The sequence below is a fragment of the Microtus pennsylvanicus genome, chromosome 4 (assembly GCF_037038515.1).
Source record: "Microtus pennsylvanicus isolate mMicPen1 chromosome 4, mMicPen1.hap1, whole genome shotgun sequence".
NCBI lineage: Eukaryota > Metazoa > Chordata > Mammalia > Rodentia > Cricetidae > Microtus > Microtus pennsylvanicus.
The window spans coordinates 77290359-77310407 of NC_134582.1; the positions used below are offsets into that span (position 1 = coordinate 77290359).

At 51.9% G+C, this 20049-nt stretch overlaps 1 protein-coding gene across 3 annotated transcripts; it reads left to right on the forward strand.

Moving 5' to 3' along the window:
- The first annotated feature begins 15272 nt into the window (after window positions 1-15272).
- Window positions 15273-19105, forward strand: Smim32 (small integral membrane protein 32). Of its 3 annotated transcripts, none has more exons than XM_075969468.1 (2): window positions 15273-16448; window positions 16970-19105. In XM_075969468.1, exon 1 carries the CDS (start codon window positions 15847-15849, stop codon window positions 16156-16158), a length of 312 nt encoding a protein of 103 aa, XP_075825583.1. In that variant the 5' UTR covers window positions 15273-15846; the 3' UTR covers window positions 16159-16448; window positions 16970-19105. The 3 variants fall into 3 exon arrangements, with proteins under 3 accessions (XP_075825583.1, XP_075825582.1, XP_075825584.1); XM_075969467.1 differs by having other exon boundaries at window positions 15703-17125; window positions 18911-19105; XM_075969469.1 differs by having other exon boundaries at window positions 15703-16448; window positions 18911-19105.
- The last annotated feature ends 944 nt before the right edge of the window (window positions 19106-20049 follow it).

Sequence of the window (20049 nt, forward strand, 5' to 3'; positions counted from 1 at the left end):
GCAGGAGGCCCAGCTGGAAGAGGGGTGTCCTGGTACCCTAGAGATCAGGGCCTTGGCTGGAGCAGCTCTGCCCACTGGAAGTAGCCAGAAACAGCGCAGCCTTTCCTGTGGGCACCTAGCCTTTGCCCTGCACCTGGGAGGACTGAGGAGGAAGAGGAAGGGGAGGGGCCCCTTCCAGCCCTTGGTGTGCTCTTACAAAAGGTAAATTTAAAGGTGTTCATCTCAGAACCTTGGTGCGTCTGAATCAGAAAGAGGTGGGGCAAACCTGGCCCACTGGCATAGTGTCGGCCACATTGACAGGCAAAAGGCCCGTGTGTGCTTCAAGCAATTGACATGCAGAAGCTACCTGCAGGGCCACCAGCTTATGTCAATGGCTCCCACTTTCTCCTGACAACCAGGAAATGGGGGAAACATAGCCATGTCGTTTCCATGCAGGAATCAGGTAAGATGTGGCAAGTGCGGAAACCAAGAAAACAGACATTGGTCGTGGGGTACTGACTGCACTGCTCTCACTCCAGCCAGCAGAAGCCAGCACCTGATGCCAGTGTAGCCAACCAAAGGCACAGTCCTCCCACGCAGTCAACTGCCCAAAGCAAGGCAGCTTGTAGTTTTGCCTTGAGTTTCACATATATATGTGACCACAGGGGTGCTGAGCAAAAGAACATGCATCAATCCCTGGGCGTATGGAGAGGGGCAGTCTGTAGGGACAGGAACTGCAGAGGGAGGAGTAGAAGGGCGAAAGGAAGGAGGGAAGGGAGGCAGGAGTGGGCGCAGGGCAGTAGGTCCCTGGGTGATGCCCGCCCCTGCGGCCCTGCTTCCTACAGCTCTTCCGTCCTGGTGACTTGCTACATGGGACGTTCTAGTTCACCGCCAAACAAACGCCACATTTGCTCAAGCTGGTTTGCAGTGGGTGCCCCCCTGTGATCTCCTGAGCCTGGCTGGATGTCCCCCTAACTCCTTCCTGCCCTTCCCTGTGTTAAATTTCAAGCTTCCACCGTTCGAGATGTCAAGGCTGTCCACAAGCACTGTTTCTCCCGAGGGTGCACCGACTGTGAGCAGACAAGGGGGATCAAGTCAAAAGCTCAAGGAGAATGTGTGAGGTGTGGGGCTTGGCAGTGCTGCTCAGTGGCCCGGGGATTTGGGCCCCTCGGGATTAAAAGAGCTGTCTGGCCCCTGTGGAGGAGCTGGAAATGGAGATACTGCACAGGAGGTGAAGCAAAGAGGTCAGAAAGGATGCAGGCATGGTGACCACATTCTCACCCTTGTTTGTGAGGTCCAACCTCAGACACTCCAGAAATAACCAGTAGTCACTCTGTGGATGATCAATTTCTGGCTGGTAATGCTGTTGCTATAAATAGGACCTATGCAGCCTCGTTTTGTAAGTACAGGCTGGTGGAGTCGACTATTGGAGTTACATAAAAACAACTGAGTACTGATTCTGGGGACATCTGTAGCTCCCAGTGTGTGCAGACTTCAGGAGCAGAGTTACAGCCACCATACCTCTGACTCACCATCTTGCAGATGCCCAGACCTGAGAGAACAGAGGAAGTGACTCTTCAGATCACTTCAATGACAGCAGAGAATGGGCCCCAGGGTTCCAGCTCTGCACTGCTTAATCCCAGAAAGGCAGCAGCAAAATAGATCCCCCAGTGCCTTCCCAATCTGCAGAAGGAAATCAGCGGTCCCCAAGCCAGCAGAGCCCTGCTGAAGGTGAGCATTCCACAGAGCCTCACTGGCTCTTCTGCTCCACATGCAGACACTCAGAATTATCGTCACCGTATGTCACCAGCAGTGTGAACACAATGAATACTCTGTGCTTCGGAAAAGCCCTGTGTTCCATAGCAGTTCTCCTCCAGAGAGGAAGATGAGTTTGGTGTCCTGGGATTCCTGAGCCTGTCTGTTGTCTGTCTCTGAGCGCAGTATAAGGGGGTGTGATCTAACTTGCGCTGAGGTTGCTGGGAGAGGGAGGAAAGGATGGGGCTTCCAGCCACTCCAGGCAGATTCTCGGCGCATCTCACAAATGCCGACCTTGCATTTTGCCTCCTGTCCAAACATAGGATAGAGAGGACTTGCACCGGGGAGAAACACGAGGATGGTTCCTGGAAAACAGAAGAGCACAGACATAGGAGGATAGTGTGTGCATCAGATATAAAATACCGTGTGAGGATAGCGTGTGCATCAGATATAAAACACCATGTGAGGATAGCGTGTGCATCAGATATAAAATACCGTGTGAGGATAGCGTGTGCATCAGATATAAAACACCGTGTGAGGATAGCGTGTGCATCAGATATAAAACACCGTGTGAGGATAGCATGTGCATCAGATATAAAACACCGTGTGAGGATAGCATGTGCATCAGATATAAAACACCGTGTGAGGATAGTGTGTGCATCAGACATAAAACATGCGAGGATAGCGTGTGCATCAGATATAAAACACCATGTGAGGATAGCGTGTGCATCAGATATAAAACATGCGAGGATAGCGTGTGCATCAGATATAAAACACCATGTGAGGATAGTGTGTGCATCAGACATAAAACATGCGAGGATAGCGTGTGCATCAGATATAAAACACCATGTGAGGATAGCGTGTGCATCAGATATAAAACACCGTGTGAGGATAGCATGTGCATCAGATATAAAACACCGTGTGAGGATAGCATGTGCATCCGATATAAAACACCATGTGAGGATAGCGTGTGCATCAGATATAAAACACCGTGTGAGGATAGCATGTGCATCAGATATAAAATACCGTGTGAGGATAGCATGTGCATCAGATATAAAACACCATGTGAGGATAGCGTGTGCATCAGATATAAAACACCGTGTGAGGATAGCATGTGCATCAGATATAAAACACCGTGTGAGGATAGCATGTGCATCAGATATAAAACACCGTGTGAGGATAGCGTGTGCATCAGACATAAAACACATGTGAGGATAGCGTGTGCATCAGACATAAAACACATGTGAGGATAGCGTGTGCATCAGACATAAAACACATGTGAGGATAGCGTGTGCATCAGACATAAAACACATGTGAGGATAGCGTGTGCATCAGACATAAAACACATGTGAGGATAGCGTGTGCATCAGACATAAAACACATGTGAGGATAGCGTGTGCATCAGACATAAAACATGCGAGGATAGCGTGTGCATCAGATTATCGCTGTGAAACACCATGACCAGAGCAACTTAAGGAAGAGAGAGTTTATTTTGGCTTCTGGCTCCAGAGGCTAGAGTTCCTAACAGCAGGGAAGACATGGCCTTGTGGCAGGATCAGAAAGCTGGCTGTGCCCTGAATAGGAAGTGGGGCTGGCTATGAGCCCTCAAAGCCAGCCTCCAGGGACTTAGTTCCTCCCCTGCAAGGCTGCACCCCCTAAAGGTTCCACCAGCTCCCCGGAGCTCCACCCGGGGATGGAGTGTTCTAACAGACGAGCCTAGCAGAAGCATTTCTCATTCCAGCTCAACACTAAGTGTTGTCCGTCTGCACTCAGCTGTCTGTCAGCTGTGTGCACTGGTAGCCGCAGGTAAACTGTCCAGAGAGACAAGATGTGGACACAAGCCCTCCGCTTGTCACTGACACCATGCTGCCCCACTAAAGAGGAGACAAGGAGGGGTATCTGAAGGTGAGACTGGGACTGCTGGGAACAACATAGAACCCGAAGGGAAGAGTAGAGGTGGGGTGGGGGACAGACAAGTGATTGTATCCAGGTCCACCTCGTGGCAGAGACGGGTGACCTGAGGACATTTGGAGGCTTCTTCAAGATGGGCCTCAGTGGAGGTCACACCCAAAGTCAGTGAGCAAGAGGCAGTATCACACAGCCAGGAGCACAAGGACTAGTGGCAGAGGAGCCTGGGTTTGTGTGACCTTTGGCAAGTCCTACACAGGACATGAGGGGGACATCAGCACCAAGTCCCAGTTGAAGGATACACACCATTCTGAGGCAGAAGTCCCACTGCCACAAGCTCAGCTGTCTCCCGTGGCTGCTGTGCTATCTATTCTATGGAGTGTTTGGGTGACTTCTCAAGAAGAAAAGGGGAAAATGGCTGTGCTGAGCTGTGGCATCTATGGCCCCAATGATACAAGCCTTCCATGTCTCAAACTCCATGAATCCCTTTGCACATGCCTGACTGGCCCACCATGTGACTTGCATTAGCCAATAAGACATTAGCAAATAAAGCACAAGCAATAGTTTGATGAGTACATGGTCACTGGGGCTTGCCTTACAGCAAGACAAGTCCCTTGTTGTAAATAAGTTGGCACACCTAATTGGAGTATGACCACAGAGAGAAACTTCAGAACACGGGGGAGGGGAGGGGCTCTTCCAGTTTGGCTGAGCTCCAGCAGAAAGCAGCCCACAGGCAATTCAGCCCCAGAGAGCAGAAGAACCACCCAGCTGAGCCCTGAGAAGAAACATTCTGTTGCATGGGGGCTGGAGATGGCTCAGTGATTAAGAGTGCACACTGTCTTACAGAGGACCTGAGTTCAACTGTCACATCAGATGACTCAAGACCTCATACACCTCCACTTCCAAGGAACTCAGTGTTCTCTGATCTCCAAGGGCACCTGTACACACGTGGTACACATAAACTCATGCAGGCTCACACACATACATATAATATATACATTTGTAGAGTTTGTTGATGTACGAACTTGTGTTTAAGGTACATGGTACCCAGTGACAGACAATTTAAACAAAGAGGCTGAAGATGGTCCGGGAACCTTTCCTCCGCGCTGCGGAACGAACCCAGGGTCTCCTGTATATGAGGCAAATACTCTACCACGGAGCTGTATCCTGTCTCCATGCTCTTTTTGTCTACTTGTCTCTGGAAAAGCAATCTCATTACTAAATCCGCAAATAATGATGCATTCTACTGTTGCCTCCACTAACATTATCCAAAAAACCCACATGGGCAGGCGCTACTAAAACTGTAGTTAGGGTTTCCAGCCCACCAAATCCAGCCATGCCTCAGTTAGAAGCCTGTTTCTAGATACCAGTAAAACCAACACACACACACACACACACACTCATACACACATTCACACAATACACACACATGCTCACACATGTTCCCACACAGTTACACTCACACATATGCTTACACACACACACACACACACACACATGCTCATATGCACATACTCACACACAATCCCATACTCACACACAATCCCACACTCACACAATGCTCACACACATGCACACCATTTAGCTTTGGCCTTCAGACAGGAGGATGCATACGTCGTTGAGCAGGCTGATACAGGCAGTTCACTCCGTCTCCAGCTCAGCTCCCATGCAGTGTGAGAGACTAGCAAGACTGCATGGACGCCTGCTGATTCACTAGAGAGAGAAGAGCGAGCCTGGGGATAGGTAAGAAGAGCCCTGGAATGCTAACGAGAGCTGTGGCCACCACAGAGAGCAGAGCAAAAGGAAACAAGAATGTCTGTTGGCTGAAGTTCACTGAACGTCCCCCAAAGGCCTGTGTTTTAAAACCATGGTCCTCAGAGCGGTACTATTGGGGGTGGTAGAACCTAGGGCCTGGTTAGAGGTCTGAGGTGGCTGGGGTGTGTCCTTGTAGGGCCTTGTGGAACCCTGGCTGCTGCCTCTTTCCCTTCTGCCTCCTAGCTCATGCTGTAAGTGGCTTTCCCTGCCACATGCTCCCCTCATGATGAGCACTTGACACACTTCCTAAAGTGCAATCAATCATCCATTCATGCCCTGGAACTTTCCAAACTGTGAGCCAAAATAAACCTTTTTAAAATAAGAGAATCATCTCAAGCATTCACTTGAGAGCCGGCCAACGTGTTGTCCAAGAGATGAAAATGATGCCTTCTTAGTTCTCCATACGGCATCTGAGAACTTTCCCATCATTTATCTCGTTCAGTCCTAACAACAACCCAACGGAGTGGGCAGGTTGGGATTTGCTGTCCCTGTTTCATAAACAGAGCTTAAGTAGGGCAAGTGTCCCCTTGAGTGGACCACTGATAAAACGACAGTTCGTGAGATGGCATGGTTGTCAGGCTGACCGGGGGGGGGGGGGGGGTGGTGATGAAATGGCTGGGCCCAGTCCTGGCCCAGTCCCTAGGCAGACCAGTGTGGGGCTGCTCTAGTTTCTGAAAGAGGTTTAGGATGTGTGCAAGCAGGAAAGGCAAGGGATGAAGCACCAGAAACAGCAAAGAAAGAAGAGCCAGGGCCACGTAGCTCAGCGTACCACCCTTCACCCCACACCCAGGGCATTGCTAGAGCCATGAGAAAGGGGCCATGGACACTAGCTATGGCTGGAGTAGCTGTGTGTGGACTTTCTCTCCTTTCCTTAGGGTTAAAGAGATGGCATTTATCCCCTAGGACACGGGGAGGGTCCACGTGACCTTCAGGCCAGGGTATCAGGGCTGCAGAACCAAGACATACAACCTGCCAGGGTTGCAAAACAAACTTGTAAGTTTCTGGCACCTTCGGCTGAGGGACAGGGGTGGGGGGCTGGGGAGGTCTTCATCCCTAACATACTGCTCTGAGGTAGCTAGATGAAAGACTCTAACAGGCTGGGCAGGGGTGGGGTCTACACCTCTCCCCACCACAATGCACCCGGGAGCATGGCTGGTTCCTTACCTGCTCTCTCCTTCTCTTGGGGACTGAATATAGTCACTTCCGATCTGCATCAAGAGCTGTGTTGTTAAAGAGCGTTCATAATTAGACCAGGTAATTCGGTCTTTAATAATCAGCCCGTTTCTCCCTCCAGCCCACTAAACCTCCCCCTCCTGTGCCCACTTCTATTTTCACCCCACCCCTCCCTGGCAGGAACTCCTTAAAGCAGCTCTGCCAGCTTTTGTCTTCACTGTTTTTCTCTTTCCAAATAGGCCTGGGGCTGACAGTGGGCTTCTCTGCTAGCTTTGCTGTTAGAAAGGATCTCTCTGAGCAAAGGTTCCACAGTGCCAGAGAGAGAGAGAGACTATTTGGTAGTGTGGATAGGTGTGAAAAAGACCCTACCCAGTCACCCTCTGGCCCAACCTTCTTAATGGCCAGATGAGAAAGAACTTCTCCCCCAAACCTAAAAGACAAAGCTCCATCCATCCCTCTGTCCTCTCCAGTGGAGGCAGGGGGTAAAGATTGTTCTTCATGATGAACTGTCTCTGGCATCACCAATGAGATTCTCCCTACAGCACCAGCCCGTGCCAGCCTTTGCCTTCTGCAGGTTGGCAGGGGCCGGAGGAAGAGGCACAGATGGAGCACTTAAGGAATGGGCACCCCAGAGATAGGTGGGAAGTGGCAAAGCAAATTGCTTTAGCTGCTCCGGTGTGTGCTGTTTCCTTAAAATACTATTTTCATCAAAAAGCAAACCACAGCAGCTGGAGAAATTTCCAAAATCCTTAGCACTCAAAGAAAAAGAAAATCTCTCTGAATCCATCCAGTCCAGGGTGGTTTCTAGGAGGCACTCGCTTACAGTTGTCTTTGCATATTTATATAAATCTTAATACAGGAAATAATTGGCTACAAGATATAAGGGGTTTTTGTTTGGTTTTGTTTTTCCTTTCTGTTCTGGCTGGAGCATCTCTATTCCGTTTTTGAGGAACAGACATCTCAGTCCCGCTCAGAGTGGCCACACCCACTACCTCGGTCCTGCACTAGGCAGGGTCTGATGCACAAGGCAGAGGACCTCCCATGCATGAACCCCTCTGTCTGGACCTGCGTCCACCATGCTGCTAAAGGTCCAGTTGCTTCCTTGAAGTCCCTTCTGCAGGCCACTGCTATATGGACCCCCAGTCCCATGGGAAGCATACCTCAAAACATGATTGACCTCTTTCCCATTCTTCTCCGGGCACTGACCAGGGAGCCTCCAAACCACTTCCTAGCTAGAGGCCGCAGCTAAAGTCCCTGAGTGCTCAGGTACATCTATGGACTTATTCCAACCCCTCACCCCTGGTGGGGTTCGGGGCGAGCCAGCCATGTCCCTGAGGACTTGTGTGGTCTTAGAGATCTGCGTAGGAAAAGCACTGCCTCCCTGTGCATCCAGAGTCCCCATTCTATCTGGGTTTCTGTTAGCTATCCTAAGGCAGCAAACCTCTTAGTCTTCTCTCACAGACCAACCAACATATAAGGACCCTGTATCTCCCAATCAACTGTCTTTTCCATGTACTCTCCCCAAGATCTGGGGAATAGTTCCCAACTTCAGGGATGGAAAATTTTGCCATCACTCAAGGCTGTCAGTAGGGGGAGGCAGTATGGACATACAAAGTGACCTGCAAAAAGGTGGGGACTAGGCAGTATGCAGGAGAGAAGGGCTGCGGGCCACAGCCCTGCTCGTCCTTGCTCATCATGCTGTGACAGCTGAAACATTTTAGCCAACATTTCACCTTCTCAGTCAACTGAGTGTTACAATGTTGTCCCTCCCCTCCGAGGTTTATGTTCAACAGTCTAACGGCTTTCTGGATACCAGGAAGGAACTTGAGTGTCAGCAAATGCCGGGATGCCTTGGTTCATACTTAACCAGTACCATGCAAGCACATGCCCTGCCCTCCCCTCCCCCTGCAACACACACACACAGAGCACACACGCATGCCTACACAATCCATGCATAGCTCCAAATACTAGGTTTGAATCTTGACTAGGACAGAACAGAAGAACTTTTGTCCGTGTGACACAAATTAATTAGTTACTTGGAAAAGAGGAACCCCAGTTAAGGTACTGCCTCCACGAGACTGGCCTGTGGGAGTCTTCTTCATCAATGATGGATGTGGGCAGGCTCAGCCTACTCTCGGCAGTGTCTCACTTCAGCAGGTGGGCCGATGTGGTCTAAGAAAGCAGGCAGAGCAAGCCACAGGGAGATAGCCCGTCAGCAGCACTCCTCCATGCCCTCTGCCTCAGTTTCTGCGTTAGCTTCCCTCTGTGAATTGTAATCCATAAGCCAAATAAACTCTTTCCTGGTTTCAATCAGCTGTTATCACAGCAACAGAAAGCAAACCAAGGCAGAGACCATTAACTTTTAAAAGCACAAGCCATTCTGATGATAATAAAGAGGCCCCGGAAGGAGACACTGTGGCCATAACTGGTGAAAGCTGCCCCAGCCCATCACCTTAGTGGGTGATCAGGAACGGAAGACCAAGGCTGGGTGCTGGCTTGGCATATCTTCAACACTCTTCACTCCCCCTGAGTATCTGCTTGGTTTCCAGAGCTCCCTGTCAAGACCCAGCGCCATCTATGAGGGAGTGTGATCTGAAAGTCTTTCCCACGAAACAGAACTCTGACTGGGTGATGCAGGCCACATCGCCATGCCCCAGACAAGGCCACCCTCTGGCCAGGGCTGGGAGAAGCCCTTCCACTTGCAGAGCTGGGATACAGGGATTCACAAATTACCCCCAGAGAAGAGTTCCCAGGATGGGGCCTGGGTGTCCTTGCGGGGAGCCAAAAGAAGGAAAAGGTCCCCTCATCACAAAATGGCAGTGCTGATGGAATTTCCAATTTAGATTTGGAAATGCCACTCAAAGGACAGCTTCTCACCCGCGCAATTCCACATTTCATCACGAGCCAGGCCATGAGCCTGTGTCTCACCCCCCCCCCCCCCCGCTGCAGAGGCTGACAGGAAAAGCATCCTTCCTCAGGTCTTGATGAGCCCAGCACGGTTGCCTTGGTCAGGGGCCATTTTCTGCCCCTACCCATACCACAGTCCCCACAGAGCTCACCATAACCTGCAGTTTCTCCTTGGGAAAGGACAGTACCGTCACCTTGGTGGAGGGGAAGGAAAGAGGTGAGAGCTATCCCTCTCAGGCTACAGCGACAGGGACAGTTTGGAGCAGAGAGAGGGTCACTGGTCCCAGGGAGGAACTTATCAAACAGAAGAGAATAAATCCTTGTATAGTTACGTCACTGTAAAATGTAAAACTCCACGCTTCCCTCAGCCTTGAGAATGGATCTCAGAAGAGCAAAGGCAGAAAGCTGCTGTGGCCTCCGTGCCTGGCAACACAGGCTGGGCCTGGGTAGAAGCTACCTCAGTAAAAATAGGAAAGGGAGGTCAGCCCATCAAGGACCCAAAGCCTGGGGTTCACGAGGGCCTGCCACTGCTGACCACAGAAGTGACACCGAGCCAGGTGAGGCGCTCGCCTCTGCAACCTCACAGCACTCGGGAGGCTGAGGCACGAGGACGGTCACAAGTTCAGTGACAGCTTGGCTGCGGTGTGAGACCATAACTTGAGCAAAAATAAAACACAAAACATAAAGAAAAAAAAAGGTGAAGCATTGGCCACAAGGGGGCGCTCACAGTGGTTCAGACACCAGCAAGGGCAGAAGGGCAGACAGGAAGGCCGTGGCTGGGGCCAGGGTTGAGAGAGGAGATCTCTGAGGAAAAGTGAGCCCCTGCCAACTGTTTCTTCTCCCAGAACTCAACAGGCCACAGAGGGTCACCAGCTCCAAGCCTGAGCAACGATAGAACGATAGCCTTCCGATGAATTAATCAACAAGCTCAAAACTGCCACCATGTCCTACATCCTGCCCCACAAGAGACTCCAGGGGGCCATGTTTGCTTGGGAACTCCTCACAGGCCTGTCTGATGGCATTTTAGTCGTAAACGGTTCCTCTCAGGCCCTCCTTTCTAGAGTCTGGTGGCTTCTTGGACCTACACAGCCCACTCATCATGGGGCCCCCACGAAGAGCATCACATCGGAGTTTCTTCTCTTCATAATCAGGAGAAATCAAGAGGTGGAAAAAGAAACGTCTTCTGCAGTTACTTCGACCTTGTTGAAGCTGCCCCCAGAGGAACCAAATCATCATGCTGCCAATAGTTAGCTGTTGTTTTACAATCTCGACAACTGTACTGGCTTATGACCTAGCTGCCACTTAGAATGGCCATTTTAGGAAATAAACAACAAATTCCCCCCAAGACTCCAAAATGAAGCAGTTTTCCTAAGGAGGCTAGGCAACAGGCTGGGAGAACGGGCATGCCGGATGTGAGAGGGGTCCCACAGAAGGGGGGTTTACTATGCCGGAAACATGGCACTTCCTCTTTGTCCTCAGGTTGACTCAGATGCTGGAGCAAAGGCAGTTAAAAAAAAAAATAAAAATAAAAATAGCCCGGCGGTGGTGGTGGTACATGCCTTTAATCCCAGCACTCGGGAGGCAGAGGCAGGTAGATCTGAGTGTAAGGCCAGCCTAGTATACAGAGCAAGTTCCAGACAGCCAAGGCTACTCATAGAGAACCTGTCTCCAAAATAAATAAATAAATAAATAAATAAATAAATAAATAAATAAATAAATAAATAAAACAATTCTCAAACCAAAAATAAGTTCTGCAAGCAGGGTATGTATCTTCATCACTCAGAGGGGAACTATGAGCCCCACCACCACCACCCCACACACACACACATACACAGGAAGTCTCTTCGCCCCCAGTCTGTTTGACATTAGTGGTTTCATAGTGATTCCCCAAACATTTAGAAGAAACAGAAATGGCTTCACCACGCACCGTAGCAGTTTCAGCAAAGTTTACAAAATCCTGGGGCTCAGTGTGTTGGGGGCTGCAGACCTCTGGTCCCTTGATTTTCTTTGTCTGGCTCAGACCCTTTGCCTGCTGGAGTGAGCAGAGTAAACAAGTTGTTTTCCTGTGCCTGCAGCTGCTCTGAGCATGAGACCCTCATGAATTCCTGATGGCAGAGAAGTGGTTCTGGTGGGTTTTACAGCTGGAAATCCCAAGAGCTGGGGCGTGGCTATCAGTTAAGGATCCCTACCTATATAAGCTTCCCTGGCACACAATCAAGTTGGCATTCTTGTTTCAAGGATGACCCGTGTTTCTGTGTGTGTGTGTGTGTCTGTGTGTGTGTGTATGTGTATGTATTTAAACCTCCATCCCCTTTCCTGGCTCGTGAACCATCCCGTAGCGCAGGTGTGCTACATCAATGCTCCCCTAGTTTCCACTCAACAACTGCCAAATGGTCGTCAAGGCAGGAGGGTGTCCTTACCTCGCCTCCCTTGGGGCTCTGCAGACAGGCATCAGGAGGGGCACACATACCACTCAATAAGCACGGAATGGGAGAGAGGTCCTTGTGAGCGCACAGCCCTGTGACCTCTGCCAGTCAAAGGCGGCCTTGGAGCCCCCTTTTATAATCTTTCAAAGACTTAAATGTGTGCATCCACAAAGCACCCTTAATGGAAGGTCACTCCAGCTTGCATAAAAAACTGCGCAACCTCTATCTGTGCATTCACTCAGTGACAGGCTTGTTCAATTGCCTGTCCGGGGATGTGCAGGGAACATGATCAACCCTCTCGGGGCTCTGTCTTTCAGAAAATAAACGGTGGCTTCCTCATCGATACTAGAGGACTCCCTCAAAGGGGCAGGGTACCCCTCCAACTTTGTCAAGAGAAAAGGCAGCTTGATAACACGCGGCTTGGTAGACTGGGTGAACACTCCCAGGCTGTGGCATTTGAGGCTCCCTCATCCTGCAACCCAGCTGTGTGACCTTGGAAGTGACCCCTTACCTAGGCCCCGCCCTCTTGCCTGGGAGGCACAGAGGTACCGCAGTGTGCCATCACAGGCTGCAGAGTGCGAGATGAACCCTGAAGGCCATTTGTGCTCAGCTTGTGGATAGAGGCACGAACAGCAGCTACCAGAACCGCTCTGCCATAAGAACAGCTCAGTGACATCATCTGTACGGCCTTGGTGGTCCAGCTCCTTCAGTGCCAGGCGGGAGGACTTGCGCAGCACAGACAGGAGGAGCAAGTGGTGTCAGGGGCCTGGGCCAGCATCAGAGATGCTTTGCCCCCACCATGAGCCTACGATGTTGCAAGGAAGGGACCCTCTCTTCATACCAAGCCTTCTTTATATACCCACGTTCCACAGCCACATCCTAGAGACACAACCGGAGACAGACCAGCCATCTGTCTGCTACCCAGCCTCCCTTTATAGCCCAAAGACATTGTCCTGCCCAGGATGCCACTTAGGACCTCCCAACTGAGCTGCCCACATAGCTGTAGGAAGCCCACTGCCTGGGCACTTATCTAGCCAGGCTGGTACTTAGTAGAAATGGGCAAAGTCAGCCTCACCACTTCCCACCCAGTGCTCGGGAGAGAGTTCAGACCAAGCCCCAAACCTAACCACTTGGGTCTTTCATTCAAGCCACACAAGATCCCAGAAGCAAACCTCCATCCAGCCCCGAGGCTGACCACTGCATGGGTAAGGTGCCAGGGAGGCCTGTTCTGGCTTGGCATGTCTGTAGGACTTCACCTCCCATGCAATTGCAGTACAAATTAGACCAGACCTACAGAGCAAGCAACACTTGCCCCTGCTACTGCAGCCCTGGGCCAGTTACAGTGTCCGGGGCTAACGAAGATAAATTCTGGCACCTCTCCGAGCCAGCTTTCCCATCTGAAAAGTGAGTTGTTGGTCTAAACAGTTGCCAAACGTGGAGGCCCAGGGACTGGTGTCCTTTAAGCACATAGGCTGCTTGCCAGGACGGAGGCTGCCAAGGGTGGTAACCCAGCAGGTATGGGCAGTGCTGAGTCCTGCTGTTCCCTAACTTCTACATGGCCCCTCCTGGCCCAGGGAGTCTCCCCAGAATACTCTACGTGTTGTTCAATTCAACACTCAGGGCCACCATGTCAAGTGAGACAGGGTGAAGAGGTGTCTCCGTGACATGGAGAATTGGGCTTGTGGTGATGACCTCTGACCTGCTGTGCTGTGGCCGCACCCAGTGTGCGGTGGGAGAGAAACTAGCTCCTCTTTCCATCAGCTCATTCAGCTGCCAGCCCATGCTTTCCTGAGGCTCTTACTTCTCCATGTGGGGAGGAGAAAGGCACAGAGGGACCCAGACGTGAACATGGCTGCTTAGGTAATGCTCTCCCACAGTGGGGGAGGTAGCAGAGCCGACAGTAGAGGAGTGAGAGAGACGTCTAGAATGGGAAACCAGAAGAAGTGTCTGCCCCTGCATATCTGAGGCCACTGTCTACTCTGGTCCTGTGTCTCTCACCTGCAGCGCCTGGCTCCGGCCTTGCAGCCCACGCCTGCTGAGCGTGGCAACTTGGTGTTCGCCTCACGCTTGAAGGCAAGACTTGCCGCCCCCACCCCCACCCCCAGTCCCACTGCTTTCCCACTTATGGTGTGGCCACCAAGCCTTTTCCAGGGCTATCGATCTGAGTAGACAGTGGTCAGCTCATGCTCTCTTTTTGCCTCTTTATGGGACAGCAGAGCAGACAAGGGTTGTTGAGCAAGGGACCGACTCACGTGGAACCCTGAGCACCCACAGGTCCCGTGTGAATCACCTCTCCTCAGTCCCATTTTGCTCAGGGGTGCCCAGACTAAGCAACGGGCAGCCAGTCACTGGGGCTCTATGCAAACTGGCTACACCGGGGGGGGGGGATAATTAAAGAGGCAAGGTAGAAGGGAACAGGGGGCATTTGGTGACACTTGGTGGCACTTGGTCTCTGACTCAGGCCGCCCCCATTCTAGTTTGCTTCTCTGACCAAGAAAGACCTGCCCAGAGAAGGAAAGGGTCTCTTTTGGCGTACTTCCTGGTCACAGTTTATCACTGAGGGAGGCCAGGGCAGAACGGAAGCAGAAGCCATGGAGGAATACTGCTTACTAGCTTGCTTCCCATAGCTTGCTCAGCCGGCTTTCTCATGGACCTGGACCACCTGCCCAGGGATGGCACAGCACACCTCCCACATTGTCTTTATTCAAGAAAATGCCCCCTCCCCCAGACATGCCCTCAGTCAGTTTCCTTCTTGGGGTTCCCAGATAACTCTAGCTTGTGTCAAATTGACAAAAAGTAATCAGCTCACCCCTTAATTTAGTGCTCTGCCTGATGGCCTGTGGCTGGTCAGAAATCAGTTGTGCCCCACCCCTCGAAAGGTAGCTAGGGACTGAGCCCAGGCTCCCTTGCACCACAACCCTGGTGTGCAAGCTTGGCAAGTGACATCCTTCCAGGCAGAGGTGCCACACCGCTGTGACAGGTCGAAGTGTTAGACCTAAACCCTGAAGCCTATGCCCTGTATCCAACCTGTGGTTAGCCATGAACATCAGCTGCCAGAACCACTGTGCAATGGCTCGGGTTCAAATCCCAGCTCGTTCAAACTCAGGTGTGAGGCTTGGAGAAGCAACTGGGAAGAGGAATTAAAACCCCACTCCCCTCCCAGCCTTTCTTGTTCCTGCTCCTCTCTCTCCCTCTCCCCCCCTCAGTGTCCTCTTCAGAGTGATGAGAGGCAGGCACAGTGCTGCCTCCTTTCTGATCCTAGGACATCCATTGGCTTGCAGCCTCTCTCAAGGCAGTGCTGCAAATCCTGTCACCTCCCTGCCTCCCTCCCAGGACAGAAGGCGCTAGGAGCTCAGTCTCCAGCTCAGACAGGAGCGCAGCACCAGCAGCAGCGCAGCAGCAGCAGCAGCAGCAGCGGTGGGAGCGCGTTAGGACAGGCTCCTACACACCGGGCGTCTGGACAAGGATCCGAGGCTGCAGGACTGGGGAAGCGGAGGATCCCAGAGCACCCCGAGCCCAGCGCAGAGCCCAACAGAGTTGCTGCTGCATTCACCTGCACCCTTAGTAGCTGCTGCAGCCCAGGACTGCTCCGGAGCTCATCCAAGCTGAAGAGCAACAGAAAAAAATCACGAGATGGGCCAAGGGCTCAGGACTCTGTCCTGGTAGCAACAATGGGAAGAGGGAACACCTGAGGTGCCTGGGTAGCCTGGACTACACATCTGAACGCCCCTCCCCACCCTCCAGTTGTCTCGGTGACCTCCCGCCCGCGGGGCATCAATTCCTCCTCAGGTGCGCAGGAAGGGAACGCCATGGAGGCGCTGAGCAGCGCAGGTCTGCAGCAGAAGTGAGGTGGTCCCGCCAGGATCGGCGGGACCCGCGGATCATGTACGGAGACGTGTTCAACGCCACCAGCGGCCCGGAGGTAGCGGGAAGCGGCGCGCTGGCCCCCGGAGCCACAGTTAAGGCAGAGGGTGCTCTGCCTTTGGAACTGGCTACAGCGCGTGGAGTTCGGGACGGCTCGGCCACCAAGCCTGACCTATCCACCTACCTGCTGCTCTTCTTCCTCCTGCTGCTATCTGTGGCTCTCGTCGTCCTCTTCATCGGCTGCCAGCTGCGCCACTCGGCCTTTGCTGCGCTGCCCCACGACCGCTCGCTGCGCGATGCCCGTGCGCCCTGGAAGACGCGGCCGGTTTAGAGCAGACTGAATCAGGCCCTTGGGGTGCTTGGTCTTAGTCTCGAAGAGCCTCCAGCAGGAGCAGGGCAGGGTGGGCTCCTGAGTCGCTGGCCCCTGGGACACTTCGCCTAGAACTAAAAGACCCTTTCGGACCTGGAGAATAAGTGATGGCGGGAGAGCCGTTGAGGTTTGTGTGGGGTGACTGAAAGTACTCCCCAGTCGAGTGCCCCCTTCTACCCTCTACATCGGGTCCTGCCAGGAAACCATCCAGATAGAGGAGTACCCAGCCAGACAGGAGCCTGGCTTGCCTGGTGAGTTCCTGGCTTTGCTCACAGAGGGGCAGCAGGCACCTCAAGGGACTAACCAAGAGCTGCCTCTCCGGACTGGGCTCCCCAGCCCTATGGCTGTCTCTCTGCAGCGGCTACCACCCCTCTTGCTCTTTGACCCTGGGGATCCGATAGGGAAATAATGCAAGGGTTCATTGTGTCCAGCTCGGGTTCAACTACCTAGTTTCCTTTAAGAGCAGGGGCCCAGGGGGCTAGTGGAGGCGCAAAGGGTCACAGCTGCAGGGTCCTGCACAGGAGAGTCTGCACCTCAGGCCTCCACGGATCATGTTTCTACAATAAAATCTCACCAAATTAAACCCAGCACTGAGAACACTGATCATTAGTTGCACCATTTTGGAAAGGGAGTATGAGCGGGTCTATCTAGAGGGCCTAGACCCAAGGTATCTTCTCCTGCCAGGGCCGGTCTGAGCATACCACCTCCTCCCTGGTTTTCCCCAGCATTTCACCTGCTGAAGAGGGGTTTGTTTTGTTTTGTTTTCTGGCAGACTCCAGGGATAACTGCCATCCTACCTGCTGAATCAGTTCTTTCTAGCAGGACCCCATGGAGACCCTCTCTGCAAGGCAGGTCCTTCCCTCGCACCTTTGCTCTCAGAGCCTTCTTGGGCCTGAAGCTTCTGAACCAGAGACAGGGCTTGGTGAAGGTAGGTTCTAAAAGGGGGAGAGGCCACTTCCTCCCAAGCAGAGAAAAGTCAGTCCCGAGAACCCCACAGGAACGGAGGACAAGGAGATAGGTCTGGGGACAGCCTTGGCTATTTTCAAAGTCAGCCTAATTCCAGGTAGATGGTTGGTTTTTGACACAGGGTCTCACAGCACTGGCTTGGAACTCATGGAGGTCTGCCTGCCTCTGCCTCTGCCCCTGCCCCTGCCCCTGCCCCTGCCCCTGCCCCTGCCTCTGCCTCTCAAGGGCTGGGATTAAGGGAACGTGCTACCGTGCCAGGCCAGGAAGTTCTTTTCATGGTTGTGTAAAATACTCCCAGGAGCTACTTGGCTTAAAGTTCACTTCACTTGAGCTTAGGAGACATTTTTACTGAAGAAGAATCTGACATATTAATCCAGTTAATTCTCAGCCATGCTGGAGTCATGGGAACCTGAAGCAGGAAAAGCACATTAGCTCCTGCCTGAATGCATACACACAGGAAGCCGGCAACATTCATAAGGGCTTTTAGACATGTTCGGATGGCCGAACAGGAGGCTCGGGCAGCCTAGGCAGGGTTCTCCACCATGCCTCCTACCCCTATCCTAGGAAGCCAGGGAGGAGGCAGGCGGTGGCAGGAAAGTTTCCAGGTGTGGGGTTGCTCACAAAGCCGGCAGGCTCTAGCTAGCACAACCCACTCCACAAGTTCCCCAGAGCATTGTAGATTATAGGAAATGGAGCCAAACATCTTCAAGCCTTTGGTAAGGATAAGCCAGCTAATCCACAGGCATTGTGGCTGCAGAGACTTCATGAGCATAGACGAGCAAACCACGAGCCCCTAGCTGGCATACCAAAATCACATGCTCAAGACTGGGGACTGGGAAGGATGGGAATATTGTGTAGAAGGGCATTCTACTACACCCCAGCGGCCAGCTTTGAAGGTGATGTGCTGAGCCAGTCCCAACTCTGTCCTGACCCTCCGGCTTTACATGCCATCTTGTCTCTCAAAAGCCATATGATCTTGTGTGAACGATTTAACCTATGTCCTGTGGCCTCCGCTGTGAAATGGGTATGGTATCACCAAGCTCTGTCAGGCAGCATACTAAACCAGTGTAACGGCCTGAACAATGCTCCCACTGAAGAATTGTCAAATGCTAACGATGGTTAAATTGAGATACAGATGTGAGGCAGTACTGCTGAGGAGAGAAGCTGACTCCCAGACAGGATGTGCTCACCTGACTTCTGTGGTCACAAGAAAAAGCAACGGCTGGTCCCCTCAGAGAAGAACATGACTGAGTGATAGGTTACGAAGTTAGTCACCTGTGGTTCCTAAGCCACTATCAGCAATAGCCACAATGATGCACAGCCATTGGGACCCCCTCATAGCACCAAGGTGGCCAAAGGTGCTAAGAGAGACACAAGCCGGAACACATGTCTTTAGAACATGGCTGTGGCTACTTTCAGTAGATGCTTCTGGAATAGTCTCAGATAACTGGGCCTACATGGAGCTGGAATCTAGAAAGCAGGCCGAGTGAGAGGGAGCCCCTTGTGCCAGCACTTTCTGAATGACTCTACCTATTTCCTGGGCTGGCTGAGCAGCAATGGTTCTTCTTTACGTGGGACTGGGGTACCCCAGGGACAGCAGGATGTGGCTGAATTCCCATCTCCTCTGCCAATATGTAAGCCAGCGGACTACAATGGGATTACAATTTAGTATTGTGGGCGGAGTGATAGGTATGCTCTCCCCAATCTGATGTCAAGGTCCTGATTCCCAGAACGGCTGCATTTTCAGGGAACTGGAGCTTCCTGAAGACAGGGGTGAAGCCCTCACGTACCCCTCACTCCCTGTAGCTGAGAAGGCTATGTGTGCACATACAGAGATGCTGGCCATCTTCGAACCCTCTTCCCAAACTGACTTAACCAGAATCTTCAAACCAGACTTCTAACTTCCAGATTATAAGAAAATAAATTCCTATTGTTTAATCTATCGAATATGGTGTTTTGTTTGGGCAGCCCACGCTTAAGACATGTGGCTATCTAGAAGCTAGACCTTGCTGCTATCCTAATCCCAAGTTGTAATGGAAACACCATGTCATGAGTGTTTGTGCTCCCCTGCTCAAAGAGCCACGGGAAGCAAAAGCATTATCAAAAAGATACTCTGACAGGGTAAGAAGGGGTGAGGGTATGGGGTTGTAGATAATGGGAACCAGGGAGAGACGATAATAGGGACCATGGGACCATGTTCTGGAGTCAGTTGGTGATCTGAATGTGATCACATACTCTATACCCGGATCACATCTGTGCTCCTACCTAGTGGGATTTTCAACACAGACATTTCAGGTCAAGTGATCAGCTCATGCTGGAGATGTCGGAAGTGCTTGAATGTGGGCTATTGTTGTGGTTAATCGGGATGCTGACTCCAGAAGTACTTACAGGACAGACGGACTGCTTTCCACGAGACTTGCTGTCTTCTCACCCACGTGGGACACAGGTAGATAGAGGGTCTGCACTTCCAGCAGGTCTGCCAAAGTCAGAGTTGGCTGAGCCTCATCTACTCTCGGGGGGTTTCTGTGCTCCTCAGAGGACCCTCCCCTCCACAGCTGGGCTGCTCTGCACCCCAGCAGGGCATCTTACAGAAAAACCCAGCGTAAGACCCATCACCGTTCTATCTCAGGGTAAGGGTTGTTCAGGAGTCTCAATCTCCGTATTAACTACCCAAGGTTAATATAAAAAAGCAGGGTAGTCATTTCACTTGCTAGCATGCTCATACTATCTGCTAAACGCTCTTCTACCCCATCAGATCCTTCACCTCCACTCTTGCCCCTCAAACTCAAAGCCCTACAGCCCTTTCATCTACCTCCAATCACGTGTACCTGATTGCAGCATCTGCTTCTAGGCCCTGCTTGTACTTTAATGGCTTCTCCTTCTCTT